This window comes from Papio anubis, chromosome 1 (assembly GCF_008728515.1).
Source record: "Papio anubis isolate 15944 chromosome 1, Panubis1.0, whole genome shotgun sequence".
NCBI lineage: Eukaryota > Metazoa > Chordata > Mammalia > Primates > Cercopithecidae > Papio > Papio anubis.
Window position 1 is genome coordinate 155,114,969 of NC_044976.1, and position 22,931 is coordinate 155,137,899.

Below are 22,931 nucleotides of genomic sequence, written 5' to 3' on the forward strand. Positions count from 1 at the left end.
CCTAATGTGATTGGAGGTTTTAAATCGGCCTGAAACACATCAAAGATTTCTTATGAAACGTGTTTATGTGCCTGGGCTGGGCTCTGTATGAAATACGTAAAGCTGACCCCGCTCACTCTAGGATTTTGTTTTAGGAAACTTGCTAGAGCCTGGTTCCAAAAGTAAACAAGATTTTATTTTTATTTTTTTCTTAGAACTATGTTATGGGCATTCAGCTCTCACATATCTCTACCTCTTAGGCCTTACTCAATGAAAATAACTTGTAAAACACTTGCTGAAGGAACTGAGTGTGTTTAGCTTGGTAACACAAAGTTGGAGGGAACCAGTGACATCTCTCCTCAAATATGTGCAGAGCTGTCCCCTGGCAAAGTAGTGCACTTATTCTATATGCCTTGAAAAGACAGAAATAGGTTATTGGGTGGAAATTCCAAGAAAACAGAGTTGAGTTCAAAATAAAGAACTTTGTAGTAGTGTACAGTTATGAGCATGGGCTTTGGATAGGACTGGGTTCAAATGCAGCCATTGCCTCACTGCCTGACCTTGAATGTGTTACTTCATCTCTTTTTGTCTGAGTTTTACTCTGTGAAAAATGGGGATAATACCTCGCTGGTAAGGCATTTTGAGGATCAAATGAAGCTGAAGCACTTAGAATGTACTTGGCATATAAATACTTGTTTCTCAATAATTGAGAACCAGTAATGATAACCTTTATAATAATTAGTAATAGTCACTATTTATTGAGTTTAATTATGTGCCAGACACCGAACTAAATAATTTTCATATATATAGTTTATTTAAACACTAATTTTCTGTTAATAATGACAAATAGAATTGTCCAAAATTGAAATTGGTGCTTCATAAAATAGTGAATTTTTTTCTGGAGAGTCTGCAAACAAAGATTAGGTACTTGTTGGGGGAGGATGTAGTTGGGGGGTCATGCATCAGGTGGGCAGTTGGAAGAGATACGTCCTCTAACGTCTTACTGATTCTAAGATTTTCTGGGTCTGGAGCCCATTGACAAGCATAAGGTAGTTGGAGCTTTTATAGTCTTTATTGATAGCAGTCATCCCTCACACACCCCTGATAGTAATACACTTTACCATCTGTAGTTATGAATGAAAATTTGTTTTAAAGCAACAAGGAGGAGAACTGTGATATTTTAAAAGCACTAATATTTTTCTTTTTTATCTCAAAGTCACATACTTGTCATTTGTGAAGTTGAGTAACAGAAAAATGCATGTGTTGTTGACTAGATTCTTGATATTAAGGAACTATTGTTTGTTAATTTATTTTTAGATGTGATGATGGTTTTGTTTTTATGTTTAAATGAGTCTTATCTTTTGGAGATACATACTGAAATATTTATAGATGAAATGATCTGATGTCTGGGGAGTTTTGCTTTAAAGTAATAGAGGAGTGGGGAGTAGACAGGGATATAGATGGATCAAAGTTGGCCATGAGTTGATAATCGTTGAAACTGGTGATAGGTACATGTGGGTTTATATACTATTCTGCTTTCATTTATGTTTTAAATTCTCCAAATAAAAAAACTTTAAAAAAAAGGTAGACATTCTATGTGATACAAAGAGTGTCTGTCCCTCTAAATATATAACACATATATTGGATGGGGTAAAGAGAATCAATTTAGAAGCACAAAAATAAGTTATTTGGATTAAAAAATTACTAGGGTTATAGGAAAGGTGAACCATCAGAGAACATGGGCTGAGGAGGCTGCTGAGGCTCCGGAAGACCCTCTGGAGGGAAGGGAATGCAGTCACCACCGTCAGTCTCTGTCCCCACTGTCCCCCCAGGTGACCGTGGTCCGGAACTTGGAGGCCTATGGTCTGGACCCATACTCAGTGGCTGCCATCCTTCAGCAGCGATGCCAGGCTAGCACCACCGTCACTTCTGCCCCTGGGGCCAAGGACAGCCTTCAGGTGCAAATCCAGGGAAACCAGGTCCACCACCTCGGCTGGCTATTGCTTGGTGAGCATCCCCTCTGAAGAGTGGAGGCATTGGTCTAGCTCAGCAAAGACCTTCCTGCCAACTCAACTTGCATAATACACATACACACACACTCTTTCTCTCTCCATTTAGATTTTAGTGGCTAGCAAGAAGATGGAACCAATGTTTGAATCAGATCCTTTGGCTCCTTTGAAATTCAGTGTTTTCTTTTCCACCATTAGAGTAGTTTTCTTCCTGGTTGGTCCCTTTTTATAAAACATTCGGCAAGCACCCAAACTTTTGTGCTAGGTCCATTGTTGGGGTTTTTGCAGGCATCTCTCTTAATCATAATGATGCCGCAGAGCTGTTACCTGTTTTGCAGATGAGGAAACTGAGGCCCAGAGAGGTTCTGTGCCTGGCCCTGAGATGATCTGACTCTTGAGTGATACATCTGGGCACGGAACTTTTTTAGACTCCAGAGTCTAAGTTCTTTTTTTTTTTTTTTTTGAGACGGAATCTCGCTCTGTCACCCAGGCTGGAGTGCAGTGGCATAATCTTGGCTCACTGCACTCACTGCAGCCTCTGCCTTCTGGGTTCCAGTGATTCCCCTGCCTCAGCCTCTCAAGTAGCTGGGATTATAGGTGCATGCCACCACAGCCAGCTAATTTTTGTATTTTTAGTAGATACGGGGTTTCACCATATTGGCCAGGCCAGTCTTGAACTCTTGACCTCAGGTGATCCACCTGCCTCAGCTTCCCAAAGTGCTGGGATTACAGGCGTGAGCCACCACGCCTGGCTTAAAGCCTGAGTTCTTTCTACTAACTCTGGGTAGCCCAGCCTCCAGTTTGTCCTCACTTCAAACCAGCCTTCACATCTCTGCCTGAGTCAGCTTTCTTAAACAAATATGATCACATCACTCCCTTCTAAAAAACTTTGTATGCCTCTTCAATGCCTTCAGAATTAACTCCTAAGCTCAATAAACAAGACCCTCCCAGCCTGACCCTGGCCTTACCCCAGCCTTCCCTGCAGGCTCTCTCTGGCAGCTCCTACACCCATGTTGCAGGCAGCAGCGGTCCTGGTCTCCTTGCAGTTCCCCAGATTCTCCTTGCATGTTCACCCACATATGCTTCCACCTGGGCTATCCCCTTGCCTAGGATGCCCTCCCACGCCTAAGCCCACCTGACCTCAGAGGCTCACTGGCCCAGCCCAGGGGTCCTGCGAGACCTGTCCCTAAATTAGCATTTTAAACATTGCTAATGTAGCACTTTCCAATTGTGTTTATATTTCTGGTTAATGTCTGCAGCTTGGCTAATTTTTTCTAATGTCTGAACCTCCTGCCAGACTGAGCTGCATGAGCCAGAAGCCTTGCCTTTTTCATCCTCAGGGCCTGCATATAATAAGTGCTCATTTAGGCAAATGTATTCCATGGCCTATGGCATGTTACTTCTAGCCATGTTAACTTCTAGAATTGAGCCCCTTTATGTGAAGAACCCCATAGGAGGTACTGAGAAGAAATGTTATGAGGAAGAGAGAGGAGCACAGACTGAACAGACACATTCTCTCTCGTGAAAGAATTTTAAACGCCTGAAATACACCCAGAAAGTAGCTCTCAGTGTGAAAATTTCAGAAATATACACATCAGCCTTGAGGTGTAGGCGTAAGTGGTCAGTCCCGAAGTTGAGTTTGAGTTGGGTGGAATGGCATTGTGAGACAACGGGGACTGGTGGAGGGCCAGCTGTGGAGCCAGGTCATGCTCCGCTGAGGAGTGTGTGCTTTTTGGATTGTAGAAGAGTATCAGCTCCCTCGAAAACACATCCAAGGTCTAGAAAAGGCCCCCAAACCTGGCAAGAAGAAGTGACAGACTCTTTTGTCTCACGTGGTGGATCCATTGGAAATCCAAGCTCTGGGCTGGTAATTTTTATGAGCATTTTCAGCTTTTGCAAATACAAAATATAATTCTTTACAAAAATAAATTTTTATTCTAATCTAAATATGACTTCCCTCTGTTTCCTCCACTTAGCTAAAATGTTGTACTAATTTTTGAAGTCGGGAGTATTCTAAATGGACAGAAGAGGCCATGGTGGCTGCCTTTCTGCCCACGTGGTTTCAATGATTTCATTCCTTCCCTGCTTTCCAGGCAGGCCAACCCATTCAGAGTTCTGGCAGGTGGAGCCTTCTGCTTTTTAAACTCCTACCAAATATCCTACTGCCTAATTAACTTCCTAGCCCCAAAATAGTTCCTTCTCATCTCAAAGGGTTAGTCACATAGAAAACAGAACCCAGCTATTCTCTGTCATCAATCAAAGCAACAGAAGAAAGAATTGACCCTAAATTGCAGCAGAATTTAGGCTAGATAGAAATCAGAAACAGTACAGGCATATCAGGACATGGGTTTCTATAGGACAGTGATTCTTCCTCAACTTTAGGACACTGCCATTAACTGGTAAATTTGTGATGTAACTCTAGATGACAGCTTTGTTACAGTGAAGAGTCTTATCCAACACATGCCCTCTTCAGCTCCAACTTCTTAACGTGGAGGTCATGGAAGGGGTCTTTAATAGGTCTTTAGAGGATCCATGAACTCCCTGAAATGGTGCACAGATTTTGTACGATCATTTTCCTGAGAGAGGGACCATGCTCTTGTCAAATTCCCAGAGGGATCACTTGAGGCCAGAAAGGTATAGAATCACTGCGCTGGTCCCTGCTTAGTTTATGGAATCATTTCTCTGACCGGATCTCTGCTTGTACAATAGGAGGGAGAACTGGGCTAAATTCCTTGAGTTCTTGGGTTTTACCATTAAGAGACAGTTGCACTTCAGTTTACTTGTTTCTTTCTCTTCTCGGTTTTTCTCCAATTAAGAAGGCTTAAAAATATCCACAGTATCCACAAATTGCCCATTTGAGGCTTGAAAAGGAAAAAAGGAATGGGTTTGAAAATGTGTGTGTGACGCCTCCTACCGTCTGTTATCAGGCCCGGAATAGGCCTTTATACTCATAAGTAAACTCCTTAATTTCACTAATCCTATCTCTACCGGCATGAGCATATGGAACTAGGAAAGGGATTTCCAGAAATTGAGCCTAAACAGGATCCTGTTAAAGCCTTTGGCCTGCCAGAGTCTGATTGAGGGATTATGATCTGTGTAGTAGTAGTGAACTATGGTCCTTATGTGAATACAAGTAAAATATAGCACTGTGCAAAGTTCTTTCACAAACTTAATTTGTTTTGCACGATCTTGGAGAGAGTGGAGGCTAAGAAAGGTCATGTCCTGCCTTGTTGATCTCTGCTGAAGACACAAAGCCAGTAAGTGGTAGGGCTGGGTCTAAAATGAACATCTACCCTTGATTGTGGTTTGACCCACAGTTCTGCCATGACCCAGTGCTGTCCAGACCTGTGCATTGAGTGTTTTTCCAGTAACGGTGACACATTTGCACTGAGTCATCTTCCCTCTCCCCCTGCGAACAGCATAGGGACATGTTCAAAGGCAGAGTAGAGTCAGACTCTGTAACAGGTTCTTTTTCCTATGTGCTAAGTCAGATAATCTGTATCAATGTCAAACATACAACTTTGAATTTATTAACCCATGCCATAACCATATGAGTTTCAGTGAAAAGCAGAAACTGCTTCATTTTTAGACTTTGGCAAAATCATTGAAAGATACGTTTCGTGGAGGTCTAGGTGAACAGAAATGTTACAGATGTGCCCCATTCTTGGGCAATTTTAAGGATGCTTGTTGGATATTCATTCATTCTTTGGGCCCTATTTATTGCATTCTATGTGATCAATACTGGAAGGCAGGCAAGAATTTCTTTGTAATAACTTTAGTGTGGTTATTTCCATGATTACTGAGATGTTCCTTTGATGAAAGTCAGAGAACTCAAGTGAAAGGACTGTTTTGGTCATTTCATCTAGCCCCCTTCCTCCAGGTGAAGTGATGTTAAACTTTTAAAGATCTATTCGTTTCGACCTTATTTTAAAATAATTCTAGATGTAGAAGAATGGTGGCTCAGCTCAGTAGCCTGTCCTGGTGTCAAATCACCCTTAGCTCCAGGAGGCCCTCCTCTTTCCCAAACATCAGCATCTCCGCCTGCAGTCAGGCTCCTTGACTCTCCTGCTCCCCGGAGATGGAACAGCTGGTCACCCAGGCAGCGCCCTCTCACCTACGCATTTGGACAATTTTCTCCAAATTGTTTGAACAATAGCCTTCATTCCTCTGCTCACTGGCAAAAGAAAATCTGACTCCACCAGGAAGCATGTGATCATGTCCGTTCTCACCCTCTCTCCCCCACTCCCAATATCTGTAAGATGCTGAAGTTCAAGGGAGACATTTCTAACATGAGTCATTTTTGCAACAGGCTTTTATTACTTTTTTTAGAACCCATATAAGAAAGACATTTAAAAAGAAAATATCCTGGAAACAAACACTTACACGCTGAGCAACACAACCAGAGAAGGCACTACCAGCAGTTACTCCCACCTCTGGGAGGGAAGGGGTACTCGATACTATACTTTTTTTCAGAGGTTTAGACCTCAGCATAGGCTGGGTCTAACTGTGCTTTAGTAAAGTCTGAATTGTCCAATAATTTTCTCATTTCATAAACACCCTTATCTCTTTATATATAGCTATATGCCTTTATGTGTATATATACGTGACTTTTTTTTTTTTCCTTCTCAAAAATAAAATAGCCATCCCCATAGAGGGAGGTTCTCAGCAGCATTCACAGCGGTTGCAGCAGGAGCCATGCCTTCTATTAATGTTAGAGACATGCAGGACGAAGGAAAATGACTCTCTACCTGCTCCCTTTAATATACAGCAGGGAGAGAGTTTTTAAAGGGAGGGAAGTGATAAGGCTGAGCATGAGATGGCTAACCAGGGTTTTTGTGGTTTACAAAAATCTTAGAGTTGCGAGCTCGTGTTGCCTTTGCAGCTCTGGAGACTATGCACAGTTTATACGACGAGGGGTCAGCATTCCTTCTGGGATCAGGGGCAGTATGGACTCAGCCTGGGTCAGGCAGGGAACTTCTGAAGCTACACGAACAAGCTTGGGCTTGAACCAACCCAAGAGGGACTTGGGAAGGCAGAGGATAGCAAAGAAATGGTTTCTCAGAGGCTGGATTGGAAAACCAGCCCTGCTTTGAAAATTACAAGTCCTTCTCCCTCTGCGTTGGAGTGTCTCTGCAGTCCTGGCTACTTGTTGGAATTGTTTGACTAATTTATTTTAGGATTCAGCCTAAACAAGAAGCCAGTGCAAATGTAGAGTCAGGAATCTGATCCTCCCTGTCAATGTGGTCTGGTATCACTGATTGGAGTCAAAACTCAGGCACCCAGATGGGAGGGAGGTCTGTGACCCTCAACCCATACTGAATGCGGGCTCTCCTGGCCTTGTCTCCCACACCGCCACCATTGTCCACTTCCTGGCAGGAGGAGCCAGCAGCAGAGCTTCGGGCAAACTTGCCCTGCTTCTATTTCTCTCTGAAAACAAAAAGGCACTGAGGTCGACGGGGAGGCCAGGCCCACTGGCTCTCTGAGCACAGTGCTGGGGCTGGCCCATGCTTCAAAACAGAAAGGACTCCAAGTTGGCCGAATTGGAGGCTCCCCTCTCTGTAATCAAGGCAACTCCTTGGGCAGCACCTGGAGATCCCAGAGTCCCAGTGGGAGGAGGGAGGCAGTGCTGGAGGCCGATGGGGAACCCAAGCAGCCCAGGCCCTCCTCTGCTCTCTAGCTGGGGAAGGCTGAAGACAGCTTGGACACGTTTCTCTGCATCTCTTTTTGGCTTTCTGTTACTGTCTGATTTCCATACTTAGCAGGAGACTTTTTAAATGGTCAATGGCTGGCTTCCCTTTGGGGAAACACATGAGGATGATGACAACATTAAATTCAAATTTGTAACTTAAAAACAAACAGTTTGTTGACAAAGATGTGACTAAGTACCACACATACGCAGATATATGCCTTTGGGTTTCCATGTGCAATGTGGGCCAGGGCCAGAGCCAGGGTCAGGGCAGGCTGCAGCTTCTCTGGAGATCTCTTACCCTGGGCATCTGGGGCCAGTAGCTTTATAAACTTCCCTTAAGTGTGAACAACAGGCACCTTGGGGCCATGGGAACAGTCCTTTTATAAGCATTATCCTGCTTTCAGGGGCTTAGCTCAGACCTGCAAAAGGAATGTGCTACAACTTTTCACTCATAAATAAAGGTACTGTAGGTGGCAAATAAGAGAACTCAAAGAATCAAAGCCAGAGAAAGAACACACAGCTCTAAAACCTTTCTTCCTTCCTTTGCCGGCTGGTGTGAGGTTCCAGTTTGGTGACAAGAGAGGCAACTATTTGGTTGGTGAAAGGCTTGCAGATCGAGAGAGGACGTCGGCTGTTTGTTTCACATGAGTTCTGATCCTTGGCAGAGTCTGTGGTGGGGCACAGCCTGGGGGCGGGCAGAGCTGAACCCCCGTGCAAACACTTGTCCATGGAAGAGACTTTTGCCACAGCTGGAACTGCTGGGCAGGCACAAATGCACCTGCCAGAGGTGTCCTGAGAAAAAGTGTCTGTTGCAAAATAATAATTAATAATACAAATAAATCTGAGTGCACCAGGAGGAGAGGAAGCAGGACCGGTTACCCAGGTTTGCCCTGGGATTCTCTTAAGGCCTCCTCCAGTTTCTGCCTAAACTTGTCATACTTCTTTTGCACTTGTTGGATTTTGTCCTGCTCCTCTTTTTCCAGGATTGTTAGGAAGTTCTGAAGTTCAGGGATGGAGAAGGCATCCCACTGTGAGGCGAGAGGGAGATTTGTGGGAAAAAACAAGAGGAGACGGGTTAGAAGTTGACACGACCCAAGGGGCCCTGCTGCCTTCTCCTTCCCCGTTCACATCTGTGATTCACACACAGTTCGCTACTGAACACACTGAATCAGGGAAGCTTGGGCTTTGCATGCCTGTCACAGCAGCAGCAAAATTCCAAATGCTGGCATCTCATGACCAAGAGTTGCCAGTCTGTGAACCATGTTTTTATTCTGAAACTCAATAATCTTAAGTTTCTGTGTAGCAGCTGAGATCTTGACAGTGATGCTGGAACCACCCAGGCTCCCAACATGCAGACCCTCAGAAAGCAGGTGGAGGAGTGGAACGTGGACTCGGAAGACCGGGGTTGGGCCTGACTCCACCTCTCCCCAGTGGTGTGACCTCGAGCAAAGCTTCCCACCCTTCTCAGCCTGTTATCTGCTGGGAAATTGGGGTATCTACCTCCCATGACTGGCAGAGCAGATAATGAGAGCCTGATTGGCTTAGGCCTACCCCTAAAGGACCTGGCCTCTGAGGGCAGAAGGCAAGTTGGACTTCTGTCAGGCTGACCCGAGAGCAGAAGTCCTGTGGGGCCAACAATTGAGACTCCTATGCTCTTTGAGCACAAGAGAGTGCTAAGGTTTATCTGGTTTGGTCCTCACTGTGGATAAGTGAGAAACCTGGGTCCACACAGGGAAGGTGGTATAATCACAATCACACAGCTTATTGCAGCAGAACTGGAGCTGGAACCCAGGTCTCCACACTCCAAAGCACCTGAGCTTTACACAGGGCCAGCAGCATTCAGATACAGTCCGTGGAATACTTTTTCCAAACATATTCTGCACAGATGCCAATAAAGAAAGCAGATGGGAGCAGAGCGGCCCTTGTTGAAATGGGGAGAAGGGACAGAGTCCTAGCTGCCGTAATCCCTAAATCTCCACAGTGACTCCCAAGACTGCTCCTTAAAACTCTAGGCCTCCACTGAACACAGTGTGACAAACACTGAGACTTTCCCCTGTTGGTCATTCTCAGGCCATGGGTGGCACCGGCCTTCTTTTACCCCAGTTTAAGCCACAAGACTGCACACTGGTTAGCTCCCCTTGGGGATGGAGGTCAGTATTCAAGAAAAGGGAGGACAAATGGCTCAAAAACGTCTATACCCAGTGGAGCCCAGAGATGGAGCTCTGTAGGCCTCAGGCCATTTTGAAGCAAAAACAGCCTGTGCCTGAGCACAGGGAGTTTCTTGGTCTCCCTCCTCCCTGAGTTTTCAGAAATAAAGCACGTGAAATCCTTTCTTTCCACAGGCCTTGCCACACACAGGCCCTAACATGCTACCCCAGGGTGCTCAGAGTCCTGGCTGAAACACTGACCCCCAGGGCCATCACCCACCCCTGCTCAATCTCTCAACAGTCATCTTCCTGCCCCTGCTGCGTGGCTCCTACCTATGTGGGGTAGTTAGGACAATGCCCACCTGCACCCACCCAGGGTGCCCTAAGGGCTGGGTTTGCACAAGGGGTCCAGACCTACCTCCACCTCTCCAGTTTCATTCTCCTTTAGCACAAAGCTGAGGACTTCCGTGTCAGGCCCAGCAAGCAGGCGCAGGTAGAGGGGGCGGTCAGCAATGGAGAGTTTCTGGAAGAGCACTGCAAACCAAGAGAGGGGGCTGGGAGCTCATCCCAGAAAAGAAGGGCGGGGCCCAGGCTTTGGGGAAAGGATTGGAAACGTAGAGGTGGGTTACATACAAACGGAAGTAGACACAGGGGCCTTTTAATGAAATGAACATGACAGTCATGAACAGGGCAATAACCTTTTATGTTGGGTGTCTGCTCAGAGTTTAAAGCATGATTCCATTCACATCATCTCCTGAAAGATTAGGAATGGTGGGGCAGATCCCTCCCATTGCACAGATCAGGAAATGGGAGCCTAGGGTGCGGTTTTCCTGAAGTCACCTGCAGAGTCAGGGACACAGTGACCTGCCCTGTCAAGCTCGCTGCTCTTTCCTCCCTGCCCGGATTCCACAGTTCTGAACACCACATGGGCAGCTGGACCCCTGGTGCTCAGGAGAAGCCCACAGCTCCCACCCAAGGCCGGCAGGAGTTTTAGTGGGTGGGCTTGGACACAGGTAGGAAGGGAACGGTCTGGTTGGGTGCACTCTTTCTCCTACCTTGTCCGTCCTTGTGTATCCGCTTAAAAAGTGCAAACTTCTGGGGATTGTCCACAACCATGAACTTCTTGAGCAGCCCCTGGATGACCTCACTGACGGTGGTGGTGCTGCTGATGTGCAGCTGCTTGATGGCATCTAGGGGCAGGTAGAAGGATGTCCGCTTGTCCGTGGTGGCTGCCAGGTTCACCTCCTTGATGGCATCATAGATGGACTGGGGCCGGATCCCAGCAGGCACCGTCACAGGCCGCCGGAGTTTCAGATGCACTTTGATGAAACCCGTGTAGGTGCCGTCTTCACTCTGCCAGTGGGGGCATGTCATAAGGGGTCAGGGCCGTCCATCTTGCATGATCATATCTGCCACTCGGGACCATTGCCCCAGCACCACCCGCCTGTCTCCTTGAGTTCTTTCCTGCCTCTGCTGACCTGGGAGAGCTGGAGGAAGGAGCAGAGATCCCTTTCCCCATAGTGGGCTGGGAGAAGACCCTCAGGATCCAGCTACCAGAGAGGACCTGTAGGACTGCAGTGGCTTTCCCTCCCAGGAGGCTCAGGCCAGCTCCCCCAAACCTCCTGCAGCCAGTTGCCTTTGGTGAGTCCCCATTGTAAGAGGCGGGTGTGGGGTAGCCACTCTAGTTTGTACCCCTGAACCAGGCAGGAAGCAGGAAGGCTCTATAATGAGGGCCTTGGGGAACGAGCACACTAGATTTCCTCCTGCATCTCTTTACTAAGAAACAGCCTTTAAGACTTAATCTCAGGTCCATTTGTGACTGGATTTTCTGGTGCTCCATCTGGCTGAACCCCGAAGAGCCAGTTGATGCCAGCCACCAGCAGGGGGCAGTGTTTTCCTACCTTCTCCCCTCCCTATTGAAGACAGCCTCTCCCAACCGGGTGCTAAGTTGGGTGCCCTCCTCTGTCTGAGAGAGTATGTCCCTCTCTCACAGTCAAAGGGGTAGGAAGGGGAGCAGCTAAGTCCCATTGTCCTGGATCCCTGGGGGCCAAGCAATACCGGGCCCTTGGTCATTTGTATCATTTAATCACTTAGTTTACACTGAAGCTCAGAGAAGTTAAAAGAGCTTCCCAAAGTCACAAGCAAAAAATGAAAGGGTCAGATCTATTTCCCTAAAGCACATGGAGGCCACTGAGGGCTCTGGCTATCAGCCTTCCAGACCCCTGAGGCCTCTGGAGGCCGGAGGAAAGGAAGGGACCTGCCAGGGAGTAGCCACAGAATTTAGAGCGAGGTCTGAGGTGCCAAACCCAAAGCAGGTGGTGGAGCAGGGACCAGGTTGAGGGCAGGCGGGCACTTACCAGCTTCATGCCCAGGCAGTTCTTCTCTCGCGTGTTGTAGCTGTCAATCTTCTGCTTGATCTCCTGCAGTGTGGGTGGGCACTGTGTCTCCTCCACAGGTTTACAGACATTCTGGGAGAGACACAGAAGTGGAAGTGGATGAGTAGTAGTTCTCAGGGTGAGAAAGGGAACAACCACGCCCCCCCCCCAAAGCCTCTGTACCCAAGAAGTGAGCACCAGCCATGCGGAGTGGAACTAACTGCACGGACTCAGAGTGAGACAATGAGAGGTCAAATTGCAGCTGTGCCAGTGTCTAGCCAGCCCTCCTGGGGAAGTAACTCAGATTTCTCTAAGCCTCAGTCTCCTCCTCTGTGAAATGGGAACAATACCTACTGCACAGGCTTGTCTTGAGATAAGTGTGAAAGTGTCTGGCACTCAGGCATTGACTATGAATCTGGTGAACGAGCAGAGCCACACTTGCTTACGGAGGGCTGCTATGGAAAAGATGCTTCTTTGATGCTATGGGAGATGCAAAGAAATACAAGCCATGGTCTGTCTCCTCAAGGAAGTAACAACACAGCTGGAGGGACAGGCATCTACCCGTGGTGCCAGTATATACTGCTGATCGGAAAGACAAGAATTCTCTTAGATCCCAAGGAGCAAGAACATATGGAGACCAGCTCAGGCCCCACATCACTTGCCACAGTGCTTTTCACATAGCAAGAAGTAAATATTTGTCAAATGAATGAGTGAACCGGCAGGGATGAAGGGCTGTAGCTGTCTACCATAACAGAGGAGATAAACCGCTACTGGGCACAGGGACACCTAGAATTTACTTAGCGAGACCTCCTCTGTGCCAAGTACTTGGCATACATTCTCTCATTTGATTCTCACAAACCAGAAATCTGCAGGATAGTTTATTATCCCATCTTACAGGTGAGACTATTGAGACTAAGAGAAGTTTAGCAACTTGCCTCACACCCTACAGTCAGTATGTACAGAACGAAACAGAAATTCCAAGTCTGTCCCGTTGTGTTCCTCCTGCGAGACCATGTGTTCGTTCTTCTCATATGTTCCCAGATGCCCTCCTCCGCCCACTCCCTGGGAAGGATAAGTGAAGAATGAAATTGAGGAGATTGAGGTCAGTGGCCCTCACCTTGTAAAGAGAATACAGGGGTGAATTCTGGTGTTGAGCCACTGTCTCTCAGTCAGTTCTCTGGATCTCTCTCAAGTTCACTGTTACCCACCTCCCAATTTTATCTTCACACTGTCCCTGAATGGCTGGGAGTGCAGGAACTGGTTGGTCAGAACCCACCCAGAATTTGCCTGATGTTAGAAGTGTAGCAGACTTGGGGTGGATCAGGAATCTCCTTTGGCAAATGAGGAAACTGAGGCCCAGAGAGGGATGACTCTGACACCATCTGACACTGTCCTGTGGGTGTCTGGGTTTGGCTGGGGAATTTCACAGCTGCCGCGACATCACACCACCACCCCGTGGAGCACAACGGGGCACCCGTGACTGAGCTTTGCCCTACCTTCCTCCCTTCAGCAAGCCATGTGGGAGGCATGCCATCCTGAACAACCTGCCATCACTTCCTTCTCCCACTTTCCAATCCCACAGAACCAATACAATGTCAGGCTCTGGCTGCCAAGAGGAGCTGGCATGGCTCCAGCCTCTCACCTCCAACCCCTCAGCACAGCTGACTTCCTTCCTTCCTTCCTCTCCTTCCTTCCTTCCTTCCTTCCTTCCTTCCTTCCTTCCTTCTCTTTCTTTCGAGTCTTCATCACCTGCTGGCAACGATCTTTGACCACCGTAACCTCTGCCTCCCCGTTCGATTCTCCTGCCCTCGTCTCCCCAGCTGATTATGGTGCATGCCAATTCATGCCCAGCACTTTATTTTTAGTAGAGACGGGGTTTCACTGTATTGGCCAGGCTGGTGTCGAACTCCTGACCTCAAGTGATCCACCCGCCTTGCCCTCCCAAAGTGCTGGCATTACAGGTGTGAGCCACCGCGCCCAGCTTCTGACATCCTCTTTCCATCATGGCATCGTTCCCTGGCCTGTCTGCTCCTGCTGTACTCTCCCCAAGGGGTCCTGACCTATTAATAACAGCCTGTGCTGGGTACTTTCACATACCTTCTCTCACATACTACATAGGTCATTCTTATTTCACGGATTACAAAACTGAGGCTCAGTTTAAGAAACATGCCTGTGGTTCACTGCTAGTAAGAGGCTAAGTAGGAACTGGAATCAAATCCATCTAAGGACCATGTTCTTCTCAATTCACATGTAGCCACCATGGGATGGCATCTTTTGCTGAAGGGGCCGGCCTGCCACGCCCATGATGATCACTGAAACTCCATGCTGCAGGGCTGGGATGAGCAGCTATTAAACCAAAGCCTGTAAGTTCCCTGATCTGTGAAATGTTCATCTAAGATGAGTCTAAGCAGAAGGTCAGGCCCCAGAGGCACCATGTCACCTGTGAAGGTGGGAAAGAAGGACTTCTAACTCGAGTTGAGATGCAGCCACCAGGATGCAGGGCCCAGCCTTCTCCCGCGTGCCTTCCCAGGTCTCTGGAACTGAACAGTGATGCTGTTGCACACCACCCAAGGGCAAGCAGCCCTGGCCATCTTCACTTGCCAGAGGTGAGTAGCAAGTAGTGTGAGCCTCACAGACTCTCTTCATTCACTGTCAGTCCATTAACCCGAGACTCTCACAATGAAACCTCTCATTCCTCATCCCTTCCTTTGGGTAGCTCCCAGAGCTCCCTACCCTCAGTCTTTGCCAGCTGAGCACATGTCTATGGGACCAGATGTGCCTGACCCTGGCCCTACCCCTATCTCGCCTTCCCTTTGGGAGCTTCCAATTGGAAAGATCCCGTTGTCTGGTTACCATTATACACTCACTCTCTCTCTGATGCATGTAGGCTGTTGCTCCTCAGGAGGTAATAGCTTTCTCATACTTGTCTATAAAAAAGAATTAAGTGATGGAAAGAAAATTGTAGAAGCTCCGGAAAGATCTCCTCTCATAGTTTCCAACCAAGCTAGAGCCATTTCCCTGTAAGAAAAGGCAGCTGTGCTGTGGCTTTCAAAGGCTTGATTTTCAATACAGTGAGAAGCAAAGCTGTCTTGGTCTAGGGTTTCTTCTTCCTGTTCCCCTTTTCTTCAGCAGATAGACCCATCTATCTCTCCCTTTCCCACCACAAACGCGGGGAAGTGACGAAAGTGGCCACAGGCACCTCTGCCTTCCAGAGCTGACGCAAAAGACGGCAGCCCAGACCTCACCATTCTGAGGCCTGGCCCTCTGGCTGGTGATGGGGAGCTCTGTCTGGGAGTGCCAGGAGCCCCGTGTGTAGCCAGCACTACGAATGTCACAGCCATGGAATGTCAGCACCCAGGTCTGGGATGGCTGCTGCCCACAAAAACATCTGGCAGACAAGATGTGACCCAAGGACCAAATGAATCACCTCCTGAAGTAGGTCAGCCAGCCACAGCCACAAGGGCTCATGGATCCTTTTTCCACCCAAAAAAGGATGGCGTATCATCTAGACCAGTCGTTCTTAAATTTGTCTGCACAGTGCGATCATCTGGGGGATCTTTAGAAACTTAGCTGCCTGGGCTTTATCCCTGGAGATTCTGATTTAATTGGTCTGGGATGCAGTCTGGGCATCATCAGAATTTAAAAAATCTCCCAGTTGATTTTAATTCGCAGCAACATTTGAAAAGAACTGAAATAGACAGACCCCTCCCAACAATTCCAGACCTCAAGGGTATTCATCCAGCTGCAGAATTAACACTTGGTGCCAAGAAACACACAAACACCCCAAAGGTTTACCTAACAGGCACTATCTGCCATGTGAGCGAGATCGATACTATAGCAATCGTCAGAGGATGAGACAAAGACTCTGATTTCTATTCACCTGCCAGATTCTTAAGCCTTCAAAGTGAAGGATCTGTCCACGGGTACAAAGCGAGAAACCAAGCAGACAGTTTTGTCTCTTGGGGTGGCCCAAGACAGAGACAGAATAGGGAACTCTGTTATGATTTAACAAATATAGACATTGGCATGTGAGGTGTCTCTCCTGGGGGGCTCACACATCTCGGTGCATCTGGCATGGAATTCATCTGCTCCGATTAAGCCGCTGGCATTGGTGGCAGATGGCTGAGCTGTTCCCAATGCACTTGGCATGTCCAGGGCACTGGTGAAAAATAGGTTTGTGCTCACTTGTCCTATGCTGTGGAAAAGGGCGATGTCCTCTTTTAGCTCTGGAGGTGATTGGGGAACAGCCAAGTAAAGAGGCTGGGTGCTAGGGGTTCAGAGCGACACCCCCCCCCCCACCTCTCTGAGTGATTCTCTAATGCTTCCATTTAAATATTCTTAACAAAATAAGGAGGACCATACCCCTGTCGTCTGGGGTCTAACTCAGAGCAGTATTTCCCTAAGCTGTTTTTCTTTATTTTATCACTAAAGCAACAGCACCAAAACCCTACTTCTGCATTCTAATCAATGACATAAGTAATCTTAATTTTGGTGAGTGGGAGTGACCTAATGAGAGGCTCTGAGTGAGTCACATGACTTCTGGTATTCCCAGGTGGGCACGGGGCACCCAGGAATGCTGCAGCAATGAGAGGGGGTTCCCCAGGATGAGGGTGGGCTGAGGAGGACGTGTGTCCCACCCGCGGTGCTGCAGCTATTATATACATTCGTGCCTACTTTTTCTTAACCAAAATCACAAACCTCATTTTTGTTAAAAATTTCACTCTCCCTCTTTTTAAATTTGTCAGTCTTTCCTGCTCCTGGCCCACGATTTGAATCATCTCACGCCTGTCTGCCCATCAGAAGTCGCTTCATTTGTCAAGCCTTTCCTGATCACTCCAGCCCTGAATGATGATGACGATGATGATGATGATGATGACTCACTACAGCTAATATGTACCACGCACTGTTCTACTCACTTAGCATGTATTAGCTCATTTCTTCATCAAAGCAAATGTATCACAAAAAAATACTATTATGATGCTCATTTTACCATCAAGGAAAGTGAGCCACAGTGAGGTTAAAGCTAACCTACGTCTAAAGGCAACACTGTACTATTTGGCACTTAAGTGTGCATCTACTTACACACACACACACTTACTTTTTTTTTTTTGGGATGTCTCGCTCTGTCACCCAGGCGAGAGTGCACTGGTGCAATCACAGCTCACTGCAGCCTTGACCTCCTAGGCTCCAGCGATCCTCCTGCCTCAGCCTCCCATGTAGCTGGGACTACAAGCATGCGCCACACTGCTGGCTAATTTTTTTATTTTTTGTAGAAATGAGGTGCTGTGCTATGTTGCCCAGGCTGGTCTCAAACTCCTGGCCTCAAGCAATACTCTCACTTCAGCCTCACAAAGTGGCAGGATTATAGGCGTGAGCCACTGCGCCTGGCTACTTACATTAACCTCCAAGTAGACTCATCCGTCTCAGGTCTTCTTTCCAACTAGACTAAAGCTCTTTAATGACTTACATCATACTTCAATTTGTTCTCTGTGCCTGGTGGCTCTGAGCATGAGGCAAATAGGAAATACTTGCTCAAGAACCTTCCATGATCCACTATTGCCTACAGTGGACAAAAAAAGGTCTTAATTTCTCTTAGGAATTACAGTGCAGTGAGCCTTGGATTTCCATTTAGACTGAGTTCTGTGAGAGAAGCACCCACGCCTGTCTTGCCCTCTATGGCGTCCCAGATCCCAGTACCAGCTTGACCCATAGTAGAGGTTCAGTACCTGCAGGATGAACACAAGTGTGTGTTTGGCTTCTAACTCCCATGACTAACGACGTGATCTTGAGAAAGTCAGATAATCTCTAAGCCTCAGTTTCTCCATCTATAAATTTGGGATAAAAATCCCTTATTGTCTCACAGGATTTATATGAAGGTAAAAATCAAATGAGATAATGGGTACAAAAGTGTTTTGAAAATCACCAGACCTATCCAAAGGCATGTATGGTGACTATCATCCCAGGAAAACAAAGCTCTACCCCTCTGAGCCAATTTCAGTTTTCATTTTCCTTGAGTCCTTCTTCTGACTGGCCACAAGCCCATAGAGTTTTTTCATTCCTTTCTCTGCACCAGTGGTTGGCAAACTTTTTCTGTAAAGGGCCAGGCAGTAAATACATTAGGTTTTGCAGGCCATGCAGTCTGTTGCCACTATTCAACTCTACTATTGTAGCACAAAAGCGGCTGCTGGATGAGTGACTGGGTTCCAGTAAAACTTTATTTACTGGGCATGGTGGCTCACACCTATAATCCCAGCACTTTGAGAGGCCAAGGCGGGATGATTGCTTGAGCCCAGGAGTTCGAGACCAATCTGGGCAACATAGTGAGACCTTGTCTCTACAAAAAAATGCAAAAATTAGCTGGGCGTGGTGAAGTGCACCTGTGCACCTGTAGTCCCAGCTACTCAGGAGGCTGAGGTGAGAGAATGACCTGAGCCCCTACTAGGAGTTCAAGGCTGCAGTGAGCCATGATTGTGCCACTGCACTCCAGCCTGGGTGACAGAGCAAGACCCTGTCTCAAAGACAAAACCAACTTTATTTATGGAACCTGGCCATGGGCAGCAGTTGGCTCTACACTGTTGTTTGTGCAGAGTCCCCTGCCTAGAATACTATTAGCCCTAGTTTTGTCTTCTCTGTGTAGTTTCCCAATGCAGTTTCTCCAGTCTATAGCCATCTCTCCATCCTCTCTCTTAATATACCAGATCCCTGGCATTTTGATTCCCACATGGAGAAAGGTAATCACAGTTTTGTCGTGGTCTCTTTCTTTCTCCTGAATCATACTTCCTATGTTTCCTGTGTATTTCCTCACACCACCAGTTAATGGGCCTTTGTAACTTCACTCTCATTTCATGGACACTTTTCACAAGTAGACAAAGGCTTGGGCACTTCCGTGGATTTTGCTTACTTTCCTCCATTCTGCCATGAGGAGGCAACAAAGCTGGCTGGGGTAGGAATGCAGGTAGACGGCTAGGCTCACTCCCTGGTTCTGTGACTCACTCCCAAACACCAGCCCCATGGCCTCAAAGCCTCAGATTCCCATTGCAGCAAAAGTACAAATTACCATCGTCACAGATCTCTGCAGCTGCTGGCTAATGTTAAATCCATACTGCAAGAGCCTATAGAGGTGATTTCAGAGCCTGTATGGCTACAGTTGGCATCTAATTATATGCTGCCTTTTATTGTTTAATAAATAAAATTATTGTTTAATGATTGTTTCACATGTTAATCCCATCTCGCCATTGAGATGCTCTCTGGAGGGAGACAGATATTAGTTTGGTGCCTAAGCTTTTTGGCACCCCGCTTGGCTGAAACCTGGGCCAAACTTTAAGTAGGTGTCAGATAAATACCTGTTGATTGGGTGGCAAGGGAGGGCAAGACAGCCTGGGGAGTCTCAGGCCAGAGCCCACCCCAGACCCTTAGGTCCAGAAGCACCTCACACTCAGCTGCACCCTGAGGGTCTGATGCCAAGAATACACATGAGGCTTTGGACTTTGGCTTTAGCCCTATGGCTCAGCCCTTGGCAGCTGGCTGATGAGAACAAATGCAAGACCATCAAATGACCTGTGACCTCTGGGGAGTTACTTCCCCTCTCAGGGCCTCAGTTTCCTTATCTGTGAAATCATGAAGTGATACTGGAGAAGCTCTAAGGGCCCCTTCGCAGGACTAAGATTTTACACATAAGATAGGGTGTGTTTTTTTTTCATCATTGCTTCCTCTTCTATTTCAGAGAATTGGGTGTGGAGATGGGGGCCTCTTGGAGGCTAGCTAGCATGGCTGAATGGCAGCAGGAATAATTAATCTAAAGAAGCACGAAGAACATTTCTAACCGTCACGACTTTACTTTTTCACTGCTCACCACTTTTCTCTATTGTCAGCAAGACTCTATCTTAGCCAAGCCCAAGCCAGTCTACGCATTCTTAACACACAACTCAAGAAAACAAAACAAAAAATACCCCGGAAGCCATTCACCATGAGCCTTTGCCACATTTCCTCTTTCTCAGCTCTTAGCAAATCTGTTAGCAGCAATTATTTTGCCCTTGGAAGGAAGCCATCTCCAGGCTTAAGTCAGGGAGGAAAGCCTTAGGCCCCTCCTACAGGAAAATGTCCATCTTCAGCTGCCTTCCAGACCCCAAACACCTGGTGCTTCTGTTGGGCCTGCCCTAGATGGGAACCTCTGCAGGCAAGGGGCAGACACCCATCTATCTGGGCTGGATTTGGAATACCCTGCTCAATGTCCAAACCACATTCAAAGGTGAGGTCAGAAGTTCAAGACCAGCCTGGGCAACATAATGAAACCCTGCCTCTTCTAATAAATAAATAAATAAATAAATAAATAAATAAATAAATAAGCAGGGCATGGTGGAAAGCGCCTATAATCCCAGCTACTCGGGAGGCTGAGGCAGGAGAATCGCTTGAACCTGGGAGGCAGAGGTTGCAGTGAGCCAAGATCGCGCCACTGCACCCCAGCCTGGGTGACAGAGCGAGACTCTATCTCAAAAAAAAAAAAAGTCATTGGTCCCTCTGTGATGGTGTCAACCAAATGAGAAAGAGGAATCCCTATGGGGCCTCACTGCAGGGCCCCCTCCCAGGTCTTCCAAGGCCTGTGTTCTGAAATGGACTCCACAGACCTACTCACAGCAGTGAAGGGGTTGATTTCCACAAGTCCCTCTATGGCACTGTGCGTTGTCCCAAAAATAAAAGGGTTGGGAACTCCTGAACTGTGTTCTCTAATAGGTTATTTGCAGCAGAGCAGGGAAGGGGCTTTAGCATGGAGCTTCTGCTCCATGTGGAATTTGAGCAGCTCTGGTAGGATGTATTAACAGAGCAGAGGGAAAAAAGAGGTGGGGGGTGGAGGTTGAGAATGGAAACAGACTCATGTCCCCAAAGACAAAAACGTAGAGCAGATGGTCAATGTCAACAGTCTGCCAGTAGTAACTGAATGAACTGCCTATGGGTGAGGATCGTGAAAGGCACCTTGGGAGATGACGCAGATGGGGTTTGACCCTGTCCTTGGGAGTCTGCAGGTGACCTGAGAAGGGAAGACAGAGGTGCATGTGCTGTGGCACACCAGAGCAAGTACAGTGCGATCTGGGACAAAAAGCCTCAGGCAGCCCTGATCAGGCCACTCCAGCAGACTCCCCCCATTGCCAGCATGCCCCAGAGCCTGGGCACAGGGTCCCCTGCTCTTTGAGGTGATCATCTCAGTCTCTGCACAGCTCAGCTAGAGTGGGTCAGCAGCTCAGCTAGAGTGGGTCACACCAGGGAACAGTAGCTCCCTTACAGGGACCTAGGTTCAAGCCCAGCAGGGCCTCATTATAATGTTAAAAATCGCCAGTAGCCAGGCACTGCCCTGAGGGGTTCAAGGTCCTGATCTCATTTAATCCCTTAAATAACAAGAAAGATGCTGTTACTCTTCACCATTAAGCCGTGCTGCCTTGCATGCTGGGCCACAAGTGGCCTGTGCTGGCCATGCCCTTGGTCTTCTGTAAACTTGATCAAGTCCACCTCACTAAGACTCAGATTTCTATTTTGTTTTTTTAAGAGATGGGGCTCTCACAGGCTGGTCTCAAGCTCCTGGCCTCAAGTGATCCTCCTGCTTTGACCTCCCAAAGTGCTGGAATTACAGGCGTGAGCCACTGTGCTTGGCTACTCATATTAACCTCCAAGTAGACCATCCATCTCGGGTCTTCTTCCCAACTAGACTAAAGCTCTTTGATGACTTACATCCACTGCTACTTCTTCTCTATGCCTGGTGGCTCTGAGCATGAGGCAAATAGGAAATACTTGCTCAAGAACCTTCAATGGTTCTTGAGGTCTTAATTTCTCCTAGGAATTACAGTGCAGTGAGCCTTGGATTTCCATTTAGACTGAGTTCTGTGAGAGAAACACCCATGCCTGTCTTGCCCTCTATGGCGTCCCAGATCCCAGTGCTAGCTTGACATATAGCAGAGGTTCAGTAAATACCTGCAGGATGAACACGAGTGTGTGTTTGGCTTCTGACTCCTATTACTAGCTACGTGATCTTGAGAAAGTCAGAAAATCTCTATGCCTCAGTTTCTTCATCTATAAATTTGGGATAAAAATCTTTTATTGCCTCACAGGATTGATGTGAAGGTAAAAATCAAGCAATCCTCCCACCTTGGCTTCCAAAAGTGCTGGGATTACAGGCATGAGCCACCACACCTAGCCTGATTTCTTTGTGAAATGCAGTTTATACATTTGTTGTGAAGATGAAATGAGATCTCAGGCCTGAATGTGCTTAGCACAATGTAAGGACACAGTAAGCACTCCATAAATGTTAGGTAGCATGTCATCATCCAAATCATCATCATCACCATCATCATCATCATTATCATCATTATCTTCAGTAGTCATTTGTCCAAAGCTTGGTCAGTGGGGACCCAATATGGGACCTTGATCCCTGACAGACCCTTCAGCCAAGGCCACATTATGACTTTCATGGGTCCTAAGAACTTTTGTCTTTGAGGCCAAGGGCCCCTTCCTCCATTAAAAAAAAAACCCACTGAAAATTTTATTCTATGATTGCATTGGTATAAAGACAAATACATCAATATCCTATATTAAAACTTTCCTCAACCTAAATGTTCATTTTTTTCTCACGATTTTAAAGAAATTAAAACATTTTTGTGCACCTCTAAAGTCATGTGTGCCTCTGGCACTCTGCCTGCTGTGCCTCATGGAGAAGTTGACCATGCTTTCCAGCTGTTCAGTCCCA

At 47.1% G+C, this 22,931-nt stretch overlaps 2 protein-coding genes across 6 annotated transcripts in view; one reads left to right on the top strand and one right to left on the bottom strand.

Moving 5' to 3' along the window:
* Window positions 1-17,340, top strand: part of EIF2D (eukaryotic translation initiation factor 2D) — a 34,153-nt gene extending 16,813 nt beyond the window's left edge. For 2 of the 4 annotated variants that reach the window (XM_003893201.3, XM_009188654.2), the window contains 2 exons: window positions 1,812-1,986; window positions 3,732-3,935. In XM_003893201.3, the coding sequence (XP_003893250.1) occupies window positions 1,812-1,986; window positions 3,732-3,802 (246 nt within the window). In that variant the 3' untranslated portion in view covers window positions 3,803-3,935. Of the gene's footprint in view, window positions 1-1,811; window positions 1,987-3,731; window positions 3,936-14,453 lie in introns of those variants that run through there. The other 2 variants (XR_638355.4, XM_009188652.4) reach the window with 2 other exon arrangements.
* RASSF5 (Ras association domain family member 5) overlaps window positions 6,283-22,931 on the bottom strand; it is a 78,693-nt gene continuing 62,044 nt past the window's right edge. For both annotated transcript variants that reach the window (XM_003893203.5, XM_009188647.2), the window contains 4 exons: window positions 12,182-12,292; window positions 10,880-11,177; window positions 10,243-10,358; window positions 6,283-8,705 (listed from right to left, as the gene is read on the bottom strand). In XM_003893203.5, the coding sequence (XP_003893252.2) occupies window positions 8,553-8,705; window positions 10,243-10,358; window positions 10,880-11,177; window positions 12,182-12,292 (678 nt within the window). In that variant the 3' untranslated portion in view covers window positions 6,283-8,552. The remainder of the gene's footprint in view (window positions 8,706-10,242; window positions 10,359-10,879; window positions 11,178-12,181; window positions 12,293-22,931) is intronic.